Source organism: Pholis gunnellus (genome assembly GCF_910591455.1).
Source record: "Pholis gunnellus genome assembly, chromosome: 2".
NCBI lineage: Eukaryota > Metazoa > Chordata > Actinopteri > Perciformes > Pholidae > Pholis > Pholis gunnellus.
The window spans coordinates 3,601,773-3,618,438 of NC_136536.1; the positions used below are offsets into that span (position 1 = coordinate 3,601,773).

Here is a 16,666-nt window from a genome sequence, read left to right on the forward strand (position 1 = left end):
AAGTTCAAATGTACTCTAAACTATGACACCCTTTACACAAGCATGTCTGTGTGTGGACTTCATGCATTATTCAAGGGATTTAGGAAGTTATGAAAAGCTTTTGACCTGAGGGGGAAACATTTATTTGCATACATGTAGAAAGCCTTTTCAGTGTCGACCAATGCTTTTCTCTCACTGTCTTGATTTAACCTCAGCCTCACCTCATTGCAAAGCATTCCCGAGAAGGCAAACTGAGGTGTTTTATAGTCCGATACAATGCAGATTAGCTGAACAACACACACAGTTTGTCGCAGCACCGCTTTCCACCCCCCCCCCCCCCCCCCCCCTCCTCAGGATGATGTGCAGCTCTCAAGCTAAAGGCTAATAATTCCTGCATTGAAAAGGCCTGCAGGGCAGAGTAAGAGAGGCGGTGGATGCAGCTCATGTAGGACGCACGCCATCACACTGGCCGCCCTTGCTCTGTGTCCTGTAGGTTTCTTACATCAGTACCAACTGGTCAGAGAGCAGCCCCGGATCCCTGAACAAAACCTCTCTGTGTCACTGACTGTGCAGCTGCAGCTTCCGACATGCCCCACTCGGATGCATGACCTAGTGTGGAGGGGCTGGAAGACTTCAGCCACAACACTAAAGGGGGGCAGGGGGGTCGTGTTTTTGATGACATTCCTCTGATTTACCTCTTCTGTAGCTTTTATAACAACGCTTTTAAGTATTTGTTCACTCATTTCAACCATTTCTCTGTCTTCACTGGCTTCTGTCTAACAATAACAGGGAGGTCTGGTACACGGCGTCTGTCATCCCCTCGGTGTGTCCCCCCCTTCCAGCCTCCCAGCTTGGACTGGTCCATTTCGCATCTGAGAAAAATCTGACAGTTGGAGGAGAGTTCTTCATGCCAGGGATTGCTTTAGCCTCAGCACACGACGAGTACAGAAGCTCCTGGATCACCTCGAGGTAATATTTCCTGATGAGTTTTATTCTTGACCTTTTTTTTATCAGAACATTTTCTGTGATTTAAGACCTCAAAGGAACATTTCTCAGCACTTATGCAGCTTGCAGAAGTACTTGATATGACTAACCCTGAACCAAAACAACAGCCGCAATAGCTTTAATGATTTAGTTAAGATATTTATTTAAAATGTATTCTAGTTATCAACATTAACTCTTGATTTAGTCTCTGTTTGTTGACATGAGATCTATATATATATATATGTGTGTGTTTACTTTTTCTTTACAGATAAACAAATGGACAAGAAAGAGCTGAGTGATCCCCTGAATAACGTACCGGTCATTAAAGGTAACCCAGCTGTGTTCCTTCCTGAATGACTCGGCTGTTCTCACCTGACACCGTGATCTTACTAACTGACGAAGTGGAGCGAGAGAGAGAGAGAGAGAGAGAGAAAGAGAAAGAGAAAGAGAGAAAAGCATGAGTCACAGTTCAGTAGAGTGTCTGGTTGGCTGTAGAGCTCACGGGTGATGTAGGTGGCCTTGTTTTCAGGGGCTGATTTCTCAAGTGTCAACAGCTTATTAGAAGATGGATGGCACTGTAGTTAGTGCCATGTAGGGTTACTTATCCAAAGCTATTGCAGTGCAGAGGACAGAGAACAGGAACACCAACAGGGACCTTCATGAGAGTAATGCGCGAGCATGTTGGTGAGCGAATTAATTTTGCATGACGGATGAATTTGTGACGCCACGCTGCATATATAGGCAGCACAAAGCAAACAGTGTCCTCACGACAACAGCATCTCAGTCCTCACAGACAGATCAGAACGTTTCTTTCTTTGAATCTCATACAGCACCGTTTCATAGCTGTAAACTAATATCCCCCCCTGGCCCTCTGCAGTTTTATAGAAACCCACTGAACACTGTGGACTCTCAGTCCGGGCAGTTCCCTCCGATTCGGGTTTTAAAGAACGTTGTCACATTCATTGGGAAGCAAACCGACATCGTGGGGGGAAAGATAGACCGTGATGGCTTTAGCCCTCAGCACCCGAGCTAAAAAAAGACTTTCTCTTACATTTTTTCTTCCTGTCGTCACTTGAGGCCGTGTGATGCTCAGCACCCCCCCCCCCCCCCCATCTAGTCAGAGAGGTATTTTTACACACAGGCTAATCCCATCATTACTCTGTGACACTAACGCCGAATGGCCATAATAACTGATGCTACCAAAGATATCTGAAATGTCTCCAGACGTCGTTCACACAGAACCCCACGAACATGAAGCCCACTCGCATTCCGACTCTCTCTCTCTCTCGCTCTCTCTCTCGCTCTCTCATACATATGCATGCATGAGGGAACACACGCTGGACAGAGCGCCGCCCCCCCCCGCCCCATCCTTTGTCTGGCACACAGCAGCGTGGTCATGTGCCTGAGTCAGTGGGTGCCACCAGCCTCCAGCAGCCGCTTCCTACCCCCTCTCTCATGTTTAGGGACATTTATCAATACGTGTTTAAAAAAAAAAAAGTGATTTCATTGTGTTAACAGACACAATGACATCACTTTTCATTTACAGCGTTTCACTGATGATGTGTCCATTTATGGCGCACACGCTTGACCCGTCCCGAATCCTGGTTTGTTTTTTTCCGCCTTGTGCCAATTTGCTGGGCCTGAGATGAGGTCATCTCTTTTCCGAGCCGTGACAGATTAGGGGATCAAGATATTCGGTGGGAATTTGCAAAGCCCGAGTATTTGTGGAGCCTGTTTCCACCTCTGGGAAACAAAACAGACCCTTGACAACGTTGGCCTTTGTGTATTGTTTACAGTATCTCACTGTTAACCAAGCGGTGGAGACGGGCTAGAGGCTTGTTTGTTGCCGGGTTAATGGACAATTTAGAATGAAAGCTTGGATGAAAATATATTTTTTTTAAATTGCAGATAATGTAGTTGTGTCTATTTCTGGGTTAGCAATTAGTTTATGTAATAGTCCCATTTTGATATCTTGGGAAATCATCTAGTATGTCAGCCCTGGTTAAATATTTGGGACTGAAGCAGAATTAATGTGGTGGAACATTTGAGTTATCCGTCTATTATTATAGTCGTGAATTGCCGTCATTACTTCCTGATGTGTCATCGTGGTTTAAAGTTCCTAATGTCTCCGTATGCACTGCAGGATACACATCTCTACTCTTACAGCTAGAAGAAGAACGTCTAATCTGGATAATACATGTTTTATTTTGTATTTCATTATCAGATGACTTGACCAGGTCCAACATGGTGTCTTCTGGTGACTCAGAGAAAATGATCCAGCGCTTGAATGATGACCTCCGTGAAGCCCAGGAGCAGGCTAATACTGAGAAGCACAACTGCATGGAGCTACAGGGTAAACATTAGATACCATTTACTTCACTTTGCACTGTGCACACAGACAACTAGATACAGGAAATAATTGCATTCATCTTTTGCAGGTATCCTGCAGGACGAGAGAAATGAAAACAAGCAACAAGCTGATGAGTCTGCAAAACAGATAAAACATCTTCAAGGTACATGTTTGTTTTTATGTGGACTGGAACGTTCTGTCTGTCCTTCTAAAAAAAATGTCCGCTAATCTGAACCCCCTCCGTGGGTCGGACAGGCCAGCTGCGGCAGCTCCAAGAGGAGACGGGCGTTCTCAGGCAGCAGATGGACGTCTCCTCCGGTTCACGGGACGAGCTGCACAGTGCACGTGACGAGGTGAAGGCGCTGAAACGCGCCCTGGAGGCGGCCGCCGCCGAGCGGGACCGCGACGCCGCCGCCGCCCAGGCCAACCTGGCAACCGCCTCGAAGGATCTGGACAAATGGCGCCAGGCCGCCAACAAGTACGAGCGAGAGATTGACAACCTACAGCGGGACCTCCAGCAGCAGAGCAAGCAGTGGCAGAAAACTGCAGAAATACAAGGTGCAAATACACACACACTGATCCTCCATGATTTTCAAATATGTCTCTTTTGTTGAGAATCAAATGTCTGTCCAAGTGCATGAAAAATATGTTTTCTGTTACTAATAAAGAACAGAGCATCTGCTCCAAGACAGTTACATAAAAGCTCTTTTTATCTTCACAGCCGGCGAGCTGCAGTCCATGCAGGCCGAGTGTAGCGGCCTCCAGAAGGAGTGCTCGGTCCTGCGATCCGAAAAGCAAGACGCCGCAAACAAGCTCCAGAAGGAGAGGAGCGGCCTTCAAAGTGAGTGCGCTTCGCTCAAGTCCGAGAGGGAGGAACTCCTCAAGGCCCACCAGAGAGACAAGGGCAGCCTGCAGAGCGAATGTGCAGCTCTGCGCTCCGAGAAAGAGGCAGCGCTGCAGAGGCAGCAGCAGCTGGACAAGGAGCTCGCCAGGTCAGTGTGCACCAAGAGCTCAGCTTCACCCCCCACCCCCCACCCCCCACCTCCGTGCTCCTTCTTGACTCATTTGCTTGATTCTGCTCCAACATGTTCGGCCACACACAAAATACCACACGCCCTGCTTCCCCCTACCTATTGAACTCCGCGTTTTGTCTTGTTTCCGGTAGCTCACGTGCCCAGATTGCGGAGCTGAGTGGCAGCCTCAAATCCCTGGAGAGGTCCCAGCAGGAGCTGGAGAAGAGGCTTGCGGCCCTGCAGCTCCAGCACCAGCAGGACAGCAGCAAGCTGCAAACCCAGCTGGAGGAAGCCGACAGCCACAGCAAGGCTCTGCAGAGAGAGGTACGTTCCCAAAAGAAGAAAAGACCGAGATTAAAAACCACAATCACTCCGAGACATTATCTCTGGGGCTAAGAATACTTCTACCCTCAAACCTGACAGTCACACATTGTTTACACGTAACAGCTGTTGTGACCAGTGCAGCTGTTTACATTGACCGCACTGGTTACTGCCCAGAAAGCATCATGTCTACTTACACACACACACACACACACACAAGTAAATGATTGTGTATTGATCTGTGAGATATGTCACAGCAGCACCGTGGCAGTGTAGAGCCAGTGTGAAAAAGGCCTGCTCGTGTGCTGCTGACCTGCTGCTGTTTACGAGCTGTTACTGTGTTTATGAAGCTTCCTACATGCACACTCAACACGTCTCTCCTTTTCAGAGCAGATACAAATCACATTTTAATGACACGCAGAGCAATAGAATGAAAACTCCAGGATGAAATATACATAACCAGTATGTTTTGATGATAGTGCATCTCTCCATTAAGAGTTCGTCTCCTTTAGTTCCTTGTATAGGCCTCATTTAGAACCAACTTTCTACTCTGATCCTCAACCTGTCCGTCTGGGCCGCTGGCTGCTCTTTAACTGCACATGTTATATGGTTCAGGACATTAGGATGTTGTATCAGAGAAAAAACACAGCTTTCTGATGTCTGATCTTTTATTTAGAGGCGACTGATACATACAGGCCCTGAACGCGTCACAATCTGGGATTTTTTTCAATGATGGAGTTACTGAGCCAAGGACACAGAACTGCCTTAATGGCTTCCTCTAATAGAGCGCTGCGGGGAGGACGTATGTTTGTAGGCCAACCAGGAAGTTAGCGTCACTGGTTCCCTCGACAAAAAAAAACACAAGGTGATTTTCTTTGTGGCAAACACAAGTTTATGATACTGAGTGATTCTTGAAGCGTGAATGCATTGGCTGAAGTAAAAAGCTAGTCACAGTCGCATGAGCGCGGGTAAACACAACGAGGCTGTGAAGGCGGACTAGTCGGTGTGATGACGTTTTGTGGTCTCATTCAGAGACTTGTTAGCAAGTCTTATTTCGTAGAACAAAATGTTAAAAGCTTGTGTTAACCACAGACCTTATTTCAGGCATCTAGCCAAAAACCTGTTGACTTAGAGATGAACTTGTTCCTGCAGCACTCCCTGGTTCTTGGATAATAAACGAAGTCAAACTGTCTTGAGGTGGCTGTGAAGCTTCTCTGTTAAAACCAAAAAGATTGTGACATCTTAAAACATCCTCCAGCCCAAACAGCCCCCCAGCTGCTCTGCTGCATGCTCCCAGTCAGGTTGAGCAGGCTGGATGGGAAAGGGTTAGCGGGAGAGGAGGAGGGGCGCCGTTGAATAGCAGCAAGCGGAGATGAAATCATCGTTAACCGCAAGCCCTTCATCCCGATATGGCGTCGCTCCGTCAGCCACTGAATGAAACGTGGAACCTGTGGAACCTGAGTGCTCTCACGGTTCTCTTTGAGGACAAAAGCATGAGAGAAACCGTCACCACCCGAAATCAATCACCGATACTCAACAACCTTTGACCCAGACATGCAGACTCCTTATTTATCTATTTATTTTACTTTGTCTGTGATGTTTTCATCTGCGGTGCACTTTGGGCTGGATGTGTGTGTGTGTGTGTGTGTGTGTGTGTGTGTGTGTGTGTGTGTGTGTGTGTGTGTGTGTGTGTGTGTGTGTGTGTGTGTGTGTGTGTGTGTGTGTGTGTGTGTGTGTGTGTGTGTGTGTGTGTGTGTGTGTGTGTGTGTGTGTGTGTTTAAGGAACATTTAAAGTCATTATGTAACACAGGGATGCACGAACGAAATTCAGTTGTAGCCCATTTGCGACACAACAAACACGTGACTAACAAAACGGAAGCAGTTGTACATTCCTGTCGAGCTTTTCTTTTTATTTGCATCATCAGGAATATAAACAGCAGCAACAAAAACCTCTCTGGGCAGATAATGTGGCCGACAGCTTCACATGAAATATTCAACATGAGGAAAACCGTTGTCCATCAACGTTGACTGTGTATAAATACGGTGTTTGTGACCTCACTTTGTTGCATATATCTATTATTTATTTCATGGAGTTTCTCTGTAATGAAATGTGCTTCATGAATAGACTTTATATAATACAGCTGAGTCATTTTAAATGAAATGAATTTGTCTTGCGATGAAGTTGAAAATAACCGTTTGCTTCACGCAGTACGAGGAGGTGAAGACGGAGCTGTCGGACCTGAAGGAGAAATATGAGAAGACTGAGCAGGAGAAGCAGTCGCTCGCTGACGAGTTTGAGGAGTGCAAAGCCAACATGGAGGAACTAAAGGAGAAAGGGACAAAGGTGAGTACAAAGACACACATATATATATATATATATATATATATATATATATATATATATATATATATATATATATATATATATTTTAATAAGGAAAGCAGCACCATAGCTTTGCATAAGAGACAAACAGCTGATTTGGTTTTTGGGAGCATGAGCTTTGCATCAGATTTGTTTTATCTTCTCAAGAAGTCTCCGGGCATAAAAACCAAATCTTTTTTGTAAGATTCACAATATATATATATATATATATATATATATATATATATATATATATATATATATATATTCTTTAGTCACAGCAGCACACCTGCTCCCCTCTACTCATCCACTGTCTGCTGCTGTTGGCAGCCGTGTGTCACTTTGAGATTTGTGTAAACACCAATTGCAGACTACTGACTGAGGGGTTTATTAATAAAGCTCCGCCCAGCTAGAAGTATGTCCCGCTGCAGTTGATCACTGTAATGTCCCTTCCCTTCCGTAGACGTCCCCATTGCTGCCTGTTCAAGCCATAGTCATCGGCCTTACCCTGGCTGTGCTGTATTGGTGCTTCGGTGCATTGTGGTAGTAAGGTACACGATACTCCTGTCAGATCGGCCGACATCTTTCATTCTCACCAGTGTCTTTTGGACCAATTGCATGACTTATTTCCCCCGGAATGCCTTCCTCGTGGGGGAGGGGGGGACAAGCGTCTCAGAGACTCTAACCTCTCTAATCATACAGTTCCAACATCTGACATCTGCTTGTCTTGTCTGAATGGCTAATGCTTAACAACTGTTTCTCCCCGTTGGCTTGGATGAGCTTCTCTTTATCTCAAAGAGCTGTTTTATTTTTTACTTTTTAAACTCGCCCTCTCTCTCTATCTCTATCTCTATCTCTATCTATCTCTCTCTGCACTGCATTGGTTTCAAATGGCAAGCTCCTTCTGTCAAAGCTTTTGCGATGACGTAATGATGACGTAATGATGACGTAATGGTGGTTGGTGGTCGGCTTCATGTGGCGTTGCTCATGTTTCCGTTTCTGTGTCGCCGCTTGTTTCAGAAGCTGTGGTTGATCTGGGGGCCCGTTGTTGCTGTGGCTCTAACAGCCGTGACTGCTGCTGTGCTCTTCAGGACCTGAGGGCAACGTGCACACGCACACGCACACGCACACACACACACATACGTTTATCATCCGATTTCTCCGCACTGAAAAACTTGCCCCCTTATCATATCTGCACTTTTAAGTAGGAGGGCTCATACTAAACACTGTTTTATTTCTAAGAGGCTCTATTTTAGATGACAGAGACGTTAATAAAAGAATGTCACTTTTGTGTGCAAAAATGAAGAAGCTTGTTTGTATCCCTGTTGTTATTAGTTTTGAAGGATCGTGTGTTTTTTGTTTACCACCATGACTTCTAGGATCATCCATTAACGAATGTAAAGAACCGCTACACGCTTAATTAGTTCTAGATATGTCTGGTGATGATGTTTTGGATTGGATCACCTGCAGTTTGAACCTCCCTAAATGTAACACATCTCTGTAACTGACGGAATAATAAATATTGTCACAATAATGCAGCCCCGGATTGAGTCCATGATGACTGCCTTCACATCAGTTTATGGAGGAGGAGGGCACTGCTAAGATAACATCCTTTATCGCTAATATAAGTGGGGATATTAATAGTTATTAATAGTTCTGAAAACAGTTTTTCTTTTATGACGATTAAAGTGAAACAGCCCCAATAGATGTATGTAAACTCTGGTTTTCCTTCATCAGCATTCAGGGTTTATAAGTACTCAACAGTTGCTTCCATAGACGGTAACGTTTCTGCACCAGCTGCTGTTCATCATATACTTTTTCTTGTGCCAATTAAAACACATACAAGCTTTGAATTTGGTGCAACCGACATGTTATCGATCCCCCGTGGACTGTTCACCACTGGGAGCTTCAGTATTACATAGCAGTATCATTTAAATGTTTTCCATCTTACCAACAAGAAACTGGTGTAACACTTGAAATGTCCTGTTTTTGAAACTGAACACTAAACTTGTGTTTTTCATGGTTATATATTTGCATGCAATATATATGATTTTGTGTCAAATCTCAATCTATTAAGTTGCTTTATTTATGATCGTTAGCTCAGCTCTGTAAATAAGTACAACATCTGTGTATTTTGTAAAGAGATGGAGAGATATATAGTTTCTTGGGTTCAGAGTTTATGAATAACTGCTCTAAAATGTACGAGTGACCTCAATTAAAGATCTTAACCTCATCGTTCACATCTTTTTATAGTCATTGCATAAGCGGGCAGTCGCTGAACAGCTTCATGGAGATGAGGTCAGACCCTTTTATTTATTTTTATCTTCTCATTGTAGAGGAACACCAGGTATGAGGTAAGCTGTGGTGTGTATTATCTGTTCATCTTAAAGGAAGGGAACCGTATTTGCATTCATATTTTTGCTTCCACCCTCCAGCTAAATAATTTGTGAGGTTAGATCTTCTAGTCGTGTTTGCTGTTCTGCACCACGCAGCAGCATAGACGGTGGTGCAGTGAAGACGTGCAGCGTGTGTGGACGGACTTGTTAGTGACCTGCAGATTGACCTGCAGGACAAAGAGACACTCGATGCCCCCTCGGCAGGAGCTGAACCACAGTAACATGACCGGGAGATAATACAGACGGGAGCTTAATGGAACAACATGTGAGTCAAAGAAACCATGTAAAAACACCCATCTGCTCCAGAGAATACCTTCAAATCTACACACACACACATATATATATATATATATATATATACACACACACACACATCTTGTAGTGCTCATATAATTAAATCACATTTAGAGGATTGAATACGATTTAGGTTTTTCTTTACATCAAGTATCTACACAAATAAATGTATATGTCATCAGGGTTATGTGGCTTTGGCCTTAAAGCTGCCGTGTGTAGGATCTGGCGCCATCTGGTGGTGGAGGTTGCAGATTGAAACCAATTGAACCGTCTCCTGTGTGCCACACATGTAGGAGAACTACAGTTATATTCCACTTCTACCAGGTAGATCCCATAAATGCTGCACGCTGTTATTTTACGGCCTGGTTCAGACCAACTAGAGCCCTGTGACAGAATAGTTGCTGCACTAACAACTTCACAGAGTTGTAGAGTCTGCAGTTTTTCTGATAACCCTTTAAAGGGAACTGTGTATGATTTAGGGGGAGATTGTCAGAAATGGAATATAATATTCATGACTATGTCTTCATTAGTGTATAATCAGCGTACAATGAGCTGTCTGTGTCTACGTAGGCAGCAGGGTCTGTTCACAGAACCTCACTACTGGATGCTACTAAATCCTTCACACAGCTCCTGTAAACACATTAATCTTTTACTCCAACCGGACTTCCTGGATCACATTTCATTGTCTCACCAACGTGGTGACACAGTGAGACTACAGTGTCAGTGTATAAGTGTACAACAGAGAGACTGCATTGCAAACGTGACACAGCATGACTCATGCAGGAACGTGCACTAAAACACAGTTTTCTGACCGTGCTTTCTCAAAGCCTGCCTCTAGTGAGACCTCATCTTTTATTGGTTTGTGACATAAGAGTAAATGTGGCGTCTCACTGTGGTGGCCTCCACTTCTGCAGGAAGATGACAGGGTGAAGCTCTCGGTGCAGTTACGCCCTTTGAGCCGGCAGACCACACTGACGGCAGGTCTGTCAGAGAGGCTGCAGTGTATTTCTCAACAGGGCGAGAGGCTTGTTGAGAAATCTCACATTTCGCAACGTCCATCGGGTCATAGCTGCTATGATGTGGAAGCATCTGACCCTCACTTCTGTCCTGCTGTGTAAAGGATCCCTCTGAGGATCCGACGTGACGTGACCGGGATGTTGACGTGAGGCTCAGACTCTGTGTGTGTAGACATGTGAGCAGACTGACGACAGCCTCTTCTCTCCGTCCTTTATGAACCCAAACATGAGAAGCATTCCCACGCAGCGCGAGCCTTCTCTGCAGAGTGGCCGGGTCCGTTTAGTTCTGCTCCAGTTTGTATGTAGGTCATCTGTAGTGGACCAGAGATGCATCAGAATGGCAGCTGCACATTGCAATAGATGGGTTTTCTGTTTTTTTACAGTGTGATCTTGGACTTAATATAGCTTTAATTTACGTTCTATTTAAATGTTCTTTTACAATTATAAAAATCTTGAGAATTGTAGCTTTCCTTCCATACAAACAACCTGTTAATAGTTGTGACATACGACTTGTTTTCATGCTTCTGTGCGTATCAAATAAATAGGCCAGCACATGCAGAAACATTGGTGGACCTTTGAATTAATTATGAAGTCTTTCATTAAAGGGAGGCGCTTCATTTAACTATTAGATACCAACAGGAAACCTCACCAGTTGATTCCTTACATTAAGAAAATGTGGTGTCTCTCTTTAACATACAGAACATTGTTCACCTCTTGTGGGCAGTTTGTTTGATGTTGATCAGTTCTGTTTCTTCCCGTCAGTGAAACCTCCTCGAACTACCATGATGAAGAAGAAGAAGAAGAAGGAGAAGAAAGAGAAGAAGAAGAAGAAAGACAGAAATCATCTTCACCACTGTCTGTAAACCAGGAGCTCCAGTCGGTCTCCATCATGACACCCTGTGGTACGTTTTGGACCTGAAGCTCCAGACATCAGATGTGGGTGATGCTCCTCTGTTGGAGGGTTTAAGGTGAAACCACATTGTGTGAATGCTTTTGTCCAAAGCGACGCATAAATGAAGAATGTTTACCTTTTTAATCATTTTGTCTCTACATTTTGATTTCGGTGGTCAGATATCTTCAATGTTCATTTGTTACACATTAATACAATCCTTTACTATAGGTTTACTGCAGTATTTATCTCTTATATTTGTGTTTTTGTACACAGTCAACTGCCTGGACTCCTGTTGTGCGTTCACTTTAAAAGATTGACCGAATAATGTGGTGGCCCGGTTTTCCCCAGTGAGATAATAATCAATGAGTTTATCCAGAGCAAACTGCCAGGGACTAACTGCACTCCACGGGGAGAGTTGTTATTTTTTATTTTGATTATATCAAGTAGATAATTTGACTATTTATGCTTTCAACACATCAACAACACCTTTAAATAAGCTCAAGTATCTGCATGCTGTAAGACTAATACAACAGAATCACAAGAAACCAGGAGGGGATAATCTGAAAAGTAAGTTTTTACTATTTAAAAAAGGGAAAGTCGTTGCTTGTCGAGATGTTTCTTGTGTTATTTCCTATTTATTATCTCAACGTTGAATGGATGCTGGCTTTACCCCCTCCCCCGACACACTGTGTGTGTGTGTGTGTGTGTGTGTTTGCTGTAGGGAAGCCATGGCAGCTGATCTGGATGTGGTGAACTTGTTCGTAATTGCGGGGGGAACTCTGGCTATTCCCATCCTGGCCTTCGTTGCTTCCTTCCTCCTCTGGCCCTCTGCGCTCATCAGAGTCTACTACTGGTGAGGTCGACGCCTTTCACTTCATATGTTTAATATCTGACGTGTTCCCTCTTATGAGCCACAAATGATGATTATACTCCAAGTAGTTTACAGTAAATTACAATTTACTGACGACAAAACTAGCTTATAATCAAAATACATGTAATTTAACTGCTTAAGGGGAGACACTAAGGAAGAATAGGGTTACAATCTAAAGTAATATATTCCATAACGAAACTTCCCCAGTTGATTACTTGTATTAAGAAAACAATATTTTGAATTGCGAGTTCTCTGAAAATGTATGTTTTAATATGCAAATGAGGTATTTTCTTATTAAATATGTGCTAATTTGCATAAATTCCCAGAACAGAAATCTAACCACTGGATGAAGACGGATCCAAAAGTCATGTTTCATTTTGTTGACATATTAAAGTCAAAGGTTTTTACAGAGGGAATTAAGGATATATTTTTGTATCACTCCATAAATCAGAAAATGCTGTACAGCCATAAGAAAATACATATTTGATGGTAACTTTTGGTGAATTTAGGAGAAAATCTACAGACGCAAATAGACAAATGAGTAAAATAAACACCTAAATGTGTATTTTGTATGTATTCTCTTCACTAATCTAAAAGAAGACATTTCATGGAAGCAAAATAGCCCAAAATCTCAAAATTAATCAGTTCTGTTGTTTCTCGCCTTAATATAAAGTTTCCTTTAATGAAATATGATTTTTACATTGAGTTTAGAATCCAAACCCAAGACTCCATGTTTTCATAGCTGCTGCACCATTCCTTCAAAAAGACAATTTCTTCAAGTCTATGTTATCCATCTGTTCACTGAATATCAGCCTGGATTAGAACTATGTTTCGCTGCACAGGCTGTTTTTAAAGCAACGCCCACACGTATCTTACTTACATGTGAGTTTTGCATTTAGATTTAAAGTATATGAGCCTCCATCCTTTATTAACGTGACCTTTATGAACATAAGCTGTGTGAAAGTACACAAAATAATCAGCTTCAAAGCCCATTATTGTTTGACTCTGAGTTGCGGTGTCCGTTCCTGGTTCCTCTTCAGGTACTGGAGGAGGACTCTGGGCCTGCAGGTGCGCTACGCAGACTGCGGCGGCTATCGCTTCTGCTTCGCCTCCAGAGGAAAGCCGGGGATGAGACCCTCCATCTTAATGCTGCACGGCTTCTCTGCTCACAAAGACACGTGGCTCACTGTTGTGAAGGTCAGGGGGGGGGGGGGGGGGGGGGGGTTCTATGATAGAAACTTGTATTTATTTTAAAGGAGCAGTGACAAGAAACGTAAGATCGCAGGATGTCATCCTGTGAAACTGGGACTTTTCATGAAGCAAACTTATGTTATTCATAAATAGCTTCGTAACAGTTGTGAGGACAACACATAGAAGTACAGGCCATGAGAATTTATATTATAACTGTTAATGTTAAATTTAAACCTGAAGAGTCTATTTGAATTTATATGGCTTGAATTCCCCCTTTTTTGATATTTCCAGGTCATTTCGAGGCTGTTTTCTTATTTTTAAGGTTCACAAATTCAGATTTGACTAAATTTGCTCCGATTCAACCGATCGAATTCAGAAAATGTGGATGTCACGCAAAGGATGAGCTGTCAATCAGACCTCTGTCCAATCAGGTTCCAGTCTGTCAGTCAGATGATCCGAGAAAACAAACGCGATGAAATTCAGTTGCTTCTCAGGTTCCAGTTATTACAGCGTGTCTTGGCTTCCATATAAATGTTCGTGGTTTTCAGCTGTCTACCTTCTTCTCTCCTGTTGCTGCAGTATTTACCAAAACACCTTCACATCGTGTGTGTGGACATGCCGGGTCATGAGGGAACAACACGCACCAACACAGAGGATTACTCCATTCAAGGGCAGGTCAGACGGATCCACCAGGTACACACCGAAGAGAGGGGAATTTAAAATACAAGGGTTTATTTGTCAGGTACCTAAAATCATTCCACTGAAAATCTTTTTTTTTTTCAGTTTGTGGAAACCGTTCGTTTGAACAGGAAACCTTTCCATGTGGTCGGGACCTCCATGGGAGGAAATGTAGCCGGGGTTTACGCAGCCTGCTACCCCTCAGAGATCTGCAGCATCACTCTCATTTGTCCAGACGGTCAGACAAGAGTGTGTGTGTGTGTGTGTGTGTAACATCATCAATGACCATTTAAAGAGGCCCTCTCATGTCTTGTGGTTTTGCAGGAAGCGTTTTAAAATTTTGAGAAAAGAGGGTCCAACTGCGGATCTCACCCAGACGAGAGGTCTACTACTTCCATTAGCTGTTGATTTTTTTTGTCATTTAACTACGTACTACTTTTATGACAAAATTAGACACTCTTGACGTGCAAATTTATCTTTTAAATTGACAAACATCACATCTGTAATTCATGGCACAATTCAAACTGGATCAACAGATTTGTCTGTTGTAAAAATACAAAGAAAGAGAATTTTCTTCTGTTAATTATTTTAGATATAAGTTATAACCGGGGACGTGATCTAGAAGGGTTAAAAGGACATTTTTCTAAATGTAATCTCGACTTTAAAATATAGAAATTGAAAAACATACAGTATGTTCCAGTATTCTTAAACTCCTCCACACTCAGGATATAAAAACGTACAGTATCTTCATTGACCGACATAAAACTCATAAAGCTCATAAAACTCTTAAAATGTTGGTTACAAACTTTGTTTATAAAAGCTCTTTGTGGTTTTCTTGGGTATTTTGTTTTACTCATAGCAAAGTTTTTACACCAAAGACACTTTTACCGTCTCAGTCCGAGCAAAAAGGAGTTAAATTAACTTGGAAAGTAGAAGCTTACTTCTCTACAAAGATTAGACTCTTCCCATTGGCTCACAGACCTAATGAAAGAGGCTATTGAGTTGCATTGTGGGAAATGTAGGAGGCAACATTTTTAGATGTTTGGCGCACATCTCTGTTTCTGCTGCTCTTTTTTAAAAATGTGTTTCTGGAGTTCCCCAACTTAATGGAAGTGCAACACTAAACAGCTTGAGTTCCTCTTTAAACTTTAAAAGCACATGAACTTCCTACTGAGCGTGGATTAATTTCACGCCTATTGTTTGATCCCCAGCTTGTCTTTAAAGAATTACAAGACATGACCTGACATGATCATAATAACACAAACACACACACACACGCTTAATTATTTCCTCTTTTCTTTTTTTTCCTCCTGCAGGCATAAGACACCCTTGTGAGACCAAATTTGATAATCACCTGCAGGACTTGGAGCACAGCAACTACACACTGAACATCCCGCTGATCCCCACCACGCCCGAGGAGATGGAGGACATGTTCAGACTCTGTTCTCATGTTCGCTTTAAAATCCCTCAGCAGGTCAGGGCCTTCACCTCTTCTGAAACATGAAATGCGTCATTGGGGATTCACTTTGTCATGTGCACTCACAGTGGGTGATAATATCTCACCTCACTGCAGTATTCACCGTCTGGGTTGCTGCTGTTTTACACATGTTGCTGTCATTGTTAGATTCTTCAAGGGCTGGTAGATGTTCGGCAGCCTCACAACACATTTTACGAAGAAGGTTAGTTCACACACTTGTTTTTAAGGATTTGCAGGATAGTTCATACTAGTAAATGTGTTCTTTTTTATGTATTTATTAGTATTCATGGAGATTGTTGGTGAGACATCGAGATACGCCTTACAGGAGCACTTACATCTGATCGCGGCTCCTTTACAAGTGATATGGGGCAAAAAGGACCAGGTAAGGTATGATGATCCAGTGACTCAGCAAGGCCTATAATTAAATAAGTGGCAGCTTTTGCTTCTAAATTAATCCTAAAAAGTGGTGCTGCAGGTCTGAATAGGACAGGGTCACCTCAGACACATGACAACTGTATGATCCCCCGTGTTTGTCCAAGGTGGTGGACGTCTCTGGGGCCGCAGTCATTGCAGAGGTGTTGCCTGGATGCAGAGTGGACCTGCTGGAGAACTGTGGCCACTCTGTGGTGATGGAGAAGCCCTGTCGGACAGCCAAACTCATCCTGGAGTTCATCATCTTGCAGCAAGGGGCCAGGGTGGGCGCAAAGAAAGCCTCCTGAGCTAACTAAAGACTAATGAACATGACATGCACGTCTAAGCTGTGACATGTGACAGAAAGCAAGATTATTTTTTTATAGTGTTTTGCTTTTCTTAGAAAATGCATTGCATTGTATGGTAACCTG

At 43.2% G+C, this 16,666-nt stretch overlaps 2 protein-coding genes across 3 annotated transcripts; both read left to right on the top strand.

Moving 5' to 3' along the window:
- Positions 1-861: 861 nt before the first annotated feature.
- On the top strand, positions 862-9,195 carry slmapb (sarcolemma associated protein b). Of its 2 annotated transcripts, XM_079174730.1 has the most exons (10): positions 862-948; positions 1,232-1,291; positions 3,188-3,316; positions 3,402-3,476; positions 3,569-3,871; positions 4,035-4,305; positions 4,479-4,650; positions 6,857-6,991; positions 7,473-7,560; positions 8,030-9,195. In XM_079174730.1, the coding sequence occupies exons 2-9, from the start codon at positions 1,240-1,242 to the stop codon at positions 7,554-7,556; spliced, it is 1,221 nt and encodes a 406-aa protein (XP_079030856.1). In that variant the 5' UTR covers positions 862-948; positions 1,232-1,239; the 3' UTR covers positions 7,557-7,560; positions 8,030-9,195. The 2 variants fall into 2 exon arrangements, with proteins under 2 accessions (XP_079030856.1, XP_079030857.1); XM_079174731.1 differs by lacking the exon at positions 7,473-7,560.
- A 3,140-nt stretch (positions 9,196-12,335) lies between these two features.
- Positions 12,336-16,543, top strand: abhd6b (abhydrolase domain containing 6, acylglycerol lipase b; the record flags this gene model as incomplete). Its single annotated transcript, XM_079180275.1, has 8 exons — positions 12,336-12,460; positions 13,519-13,675; positions 14,249-14,362; positions 14,453-14,585; positions 15,664-15,821; positions 15,972-16,026; positions 16,106-16,206; positions 16,364-16,543. 8 exons carry the CDS (start codon positions 12,336-12,338, stop codon positions 16,541-16,543), a joined length of 1,023 nt encoding a protein of 340 aa, XP_079036401.1.
- Positions 16,544-16,666: the final 123 nt, after the last annotated feature.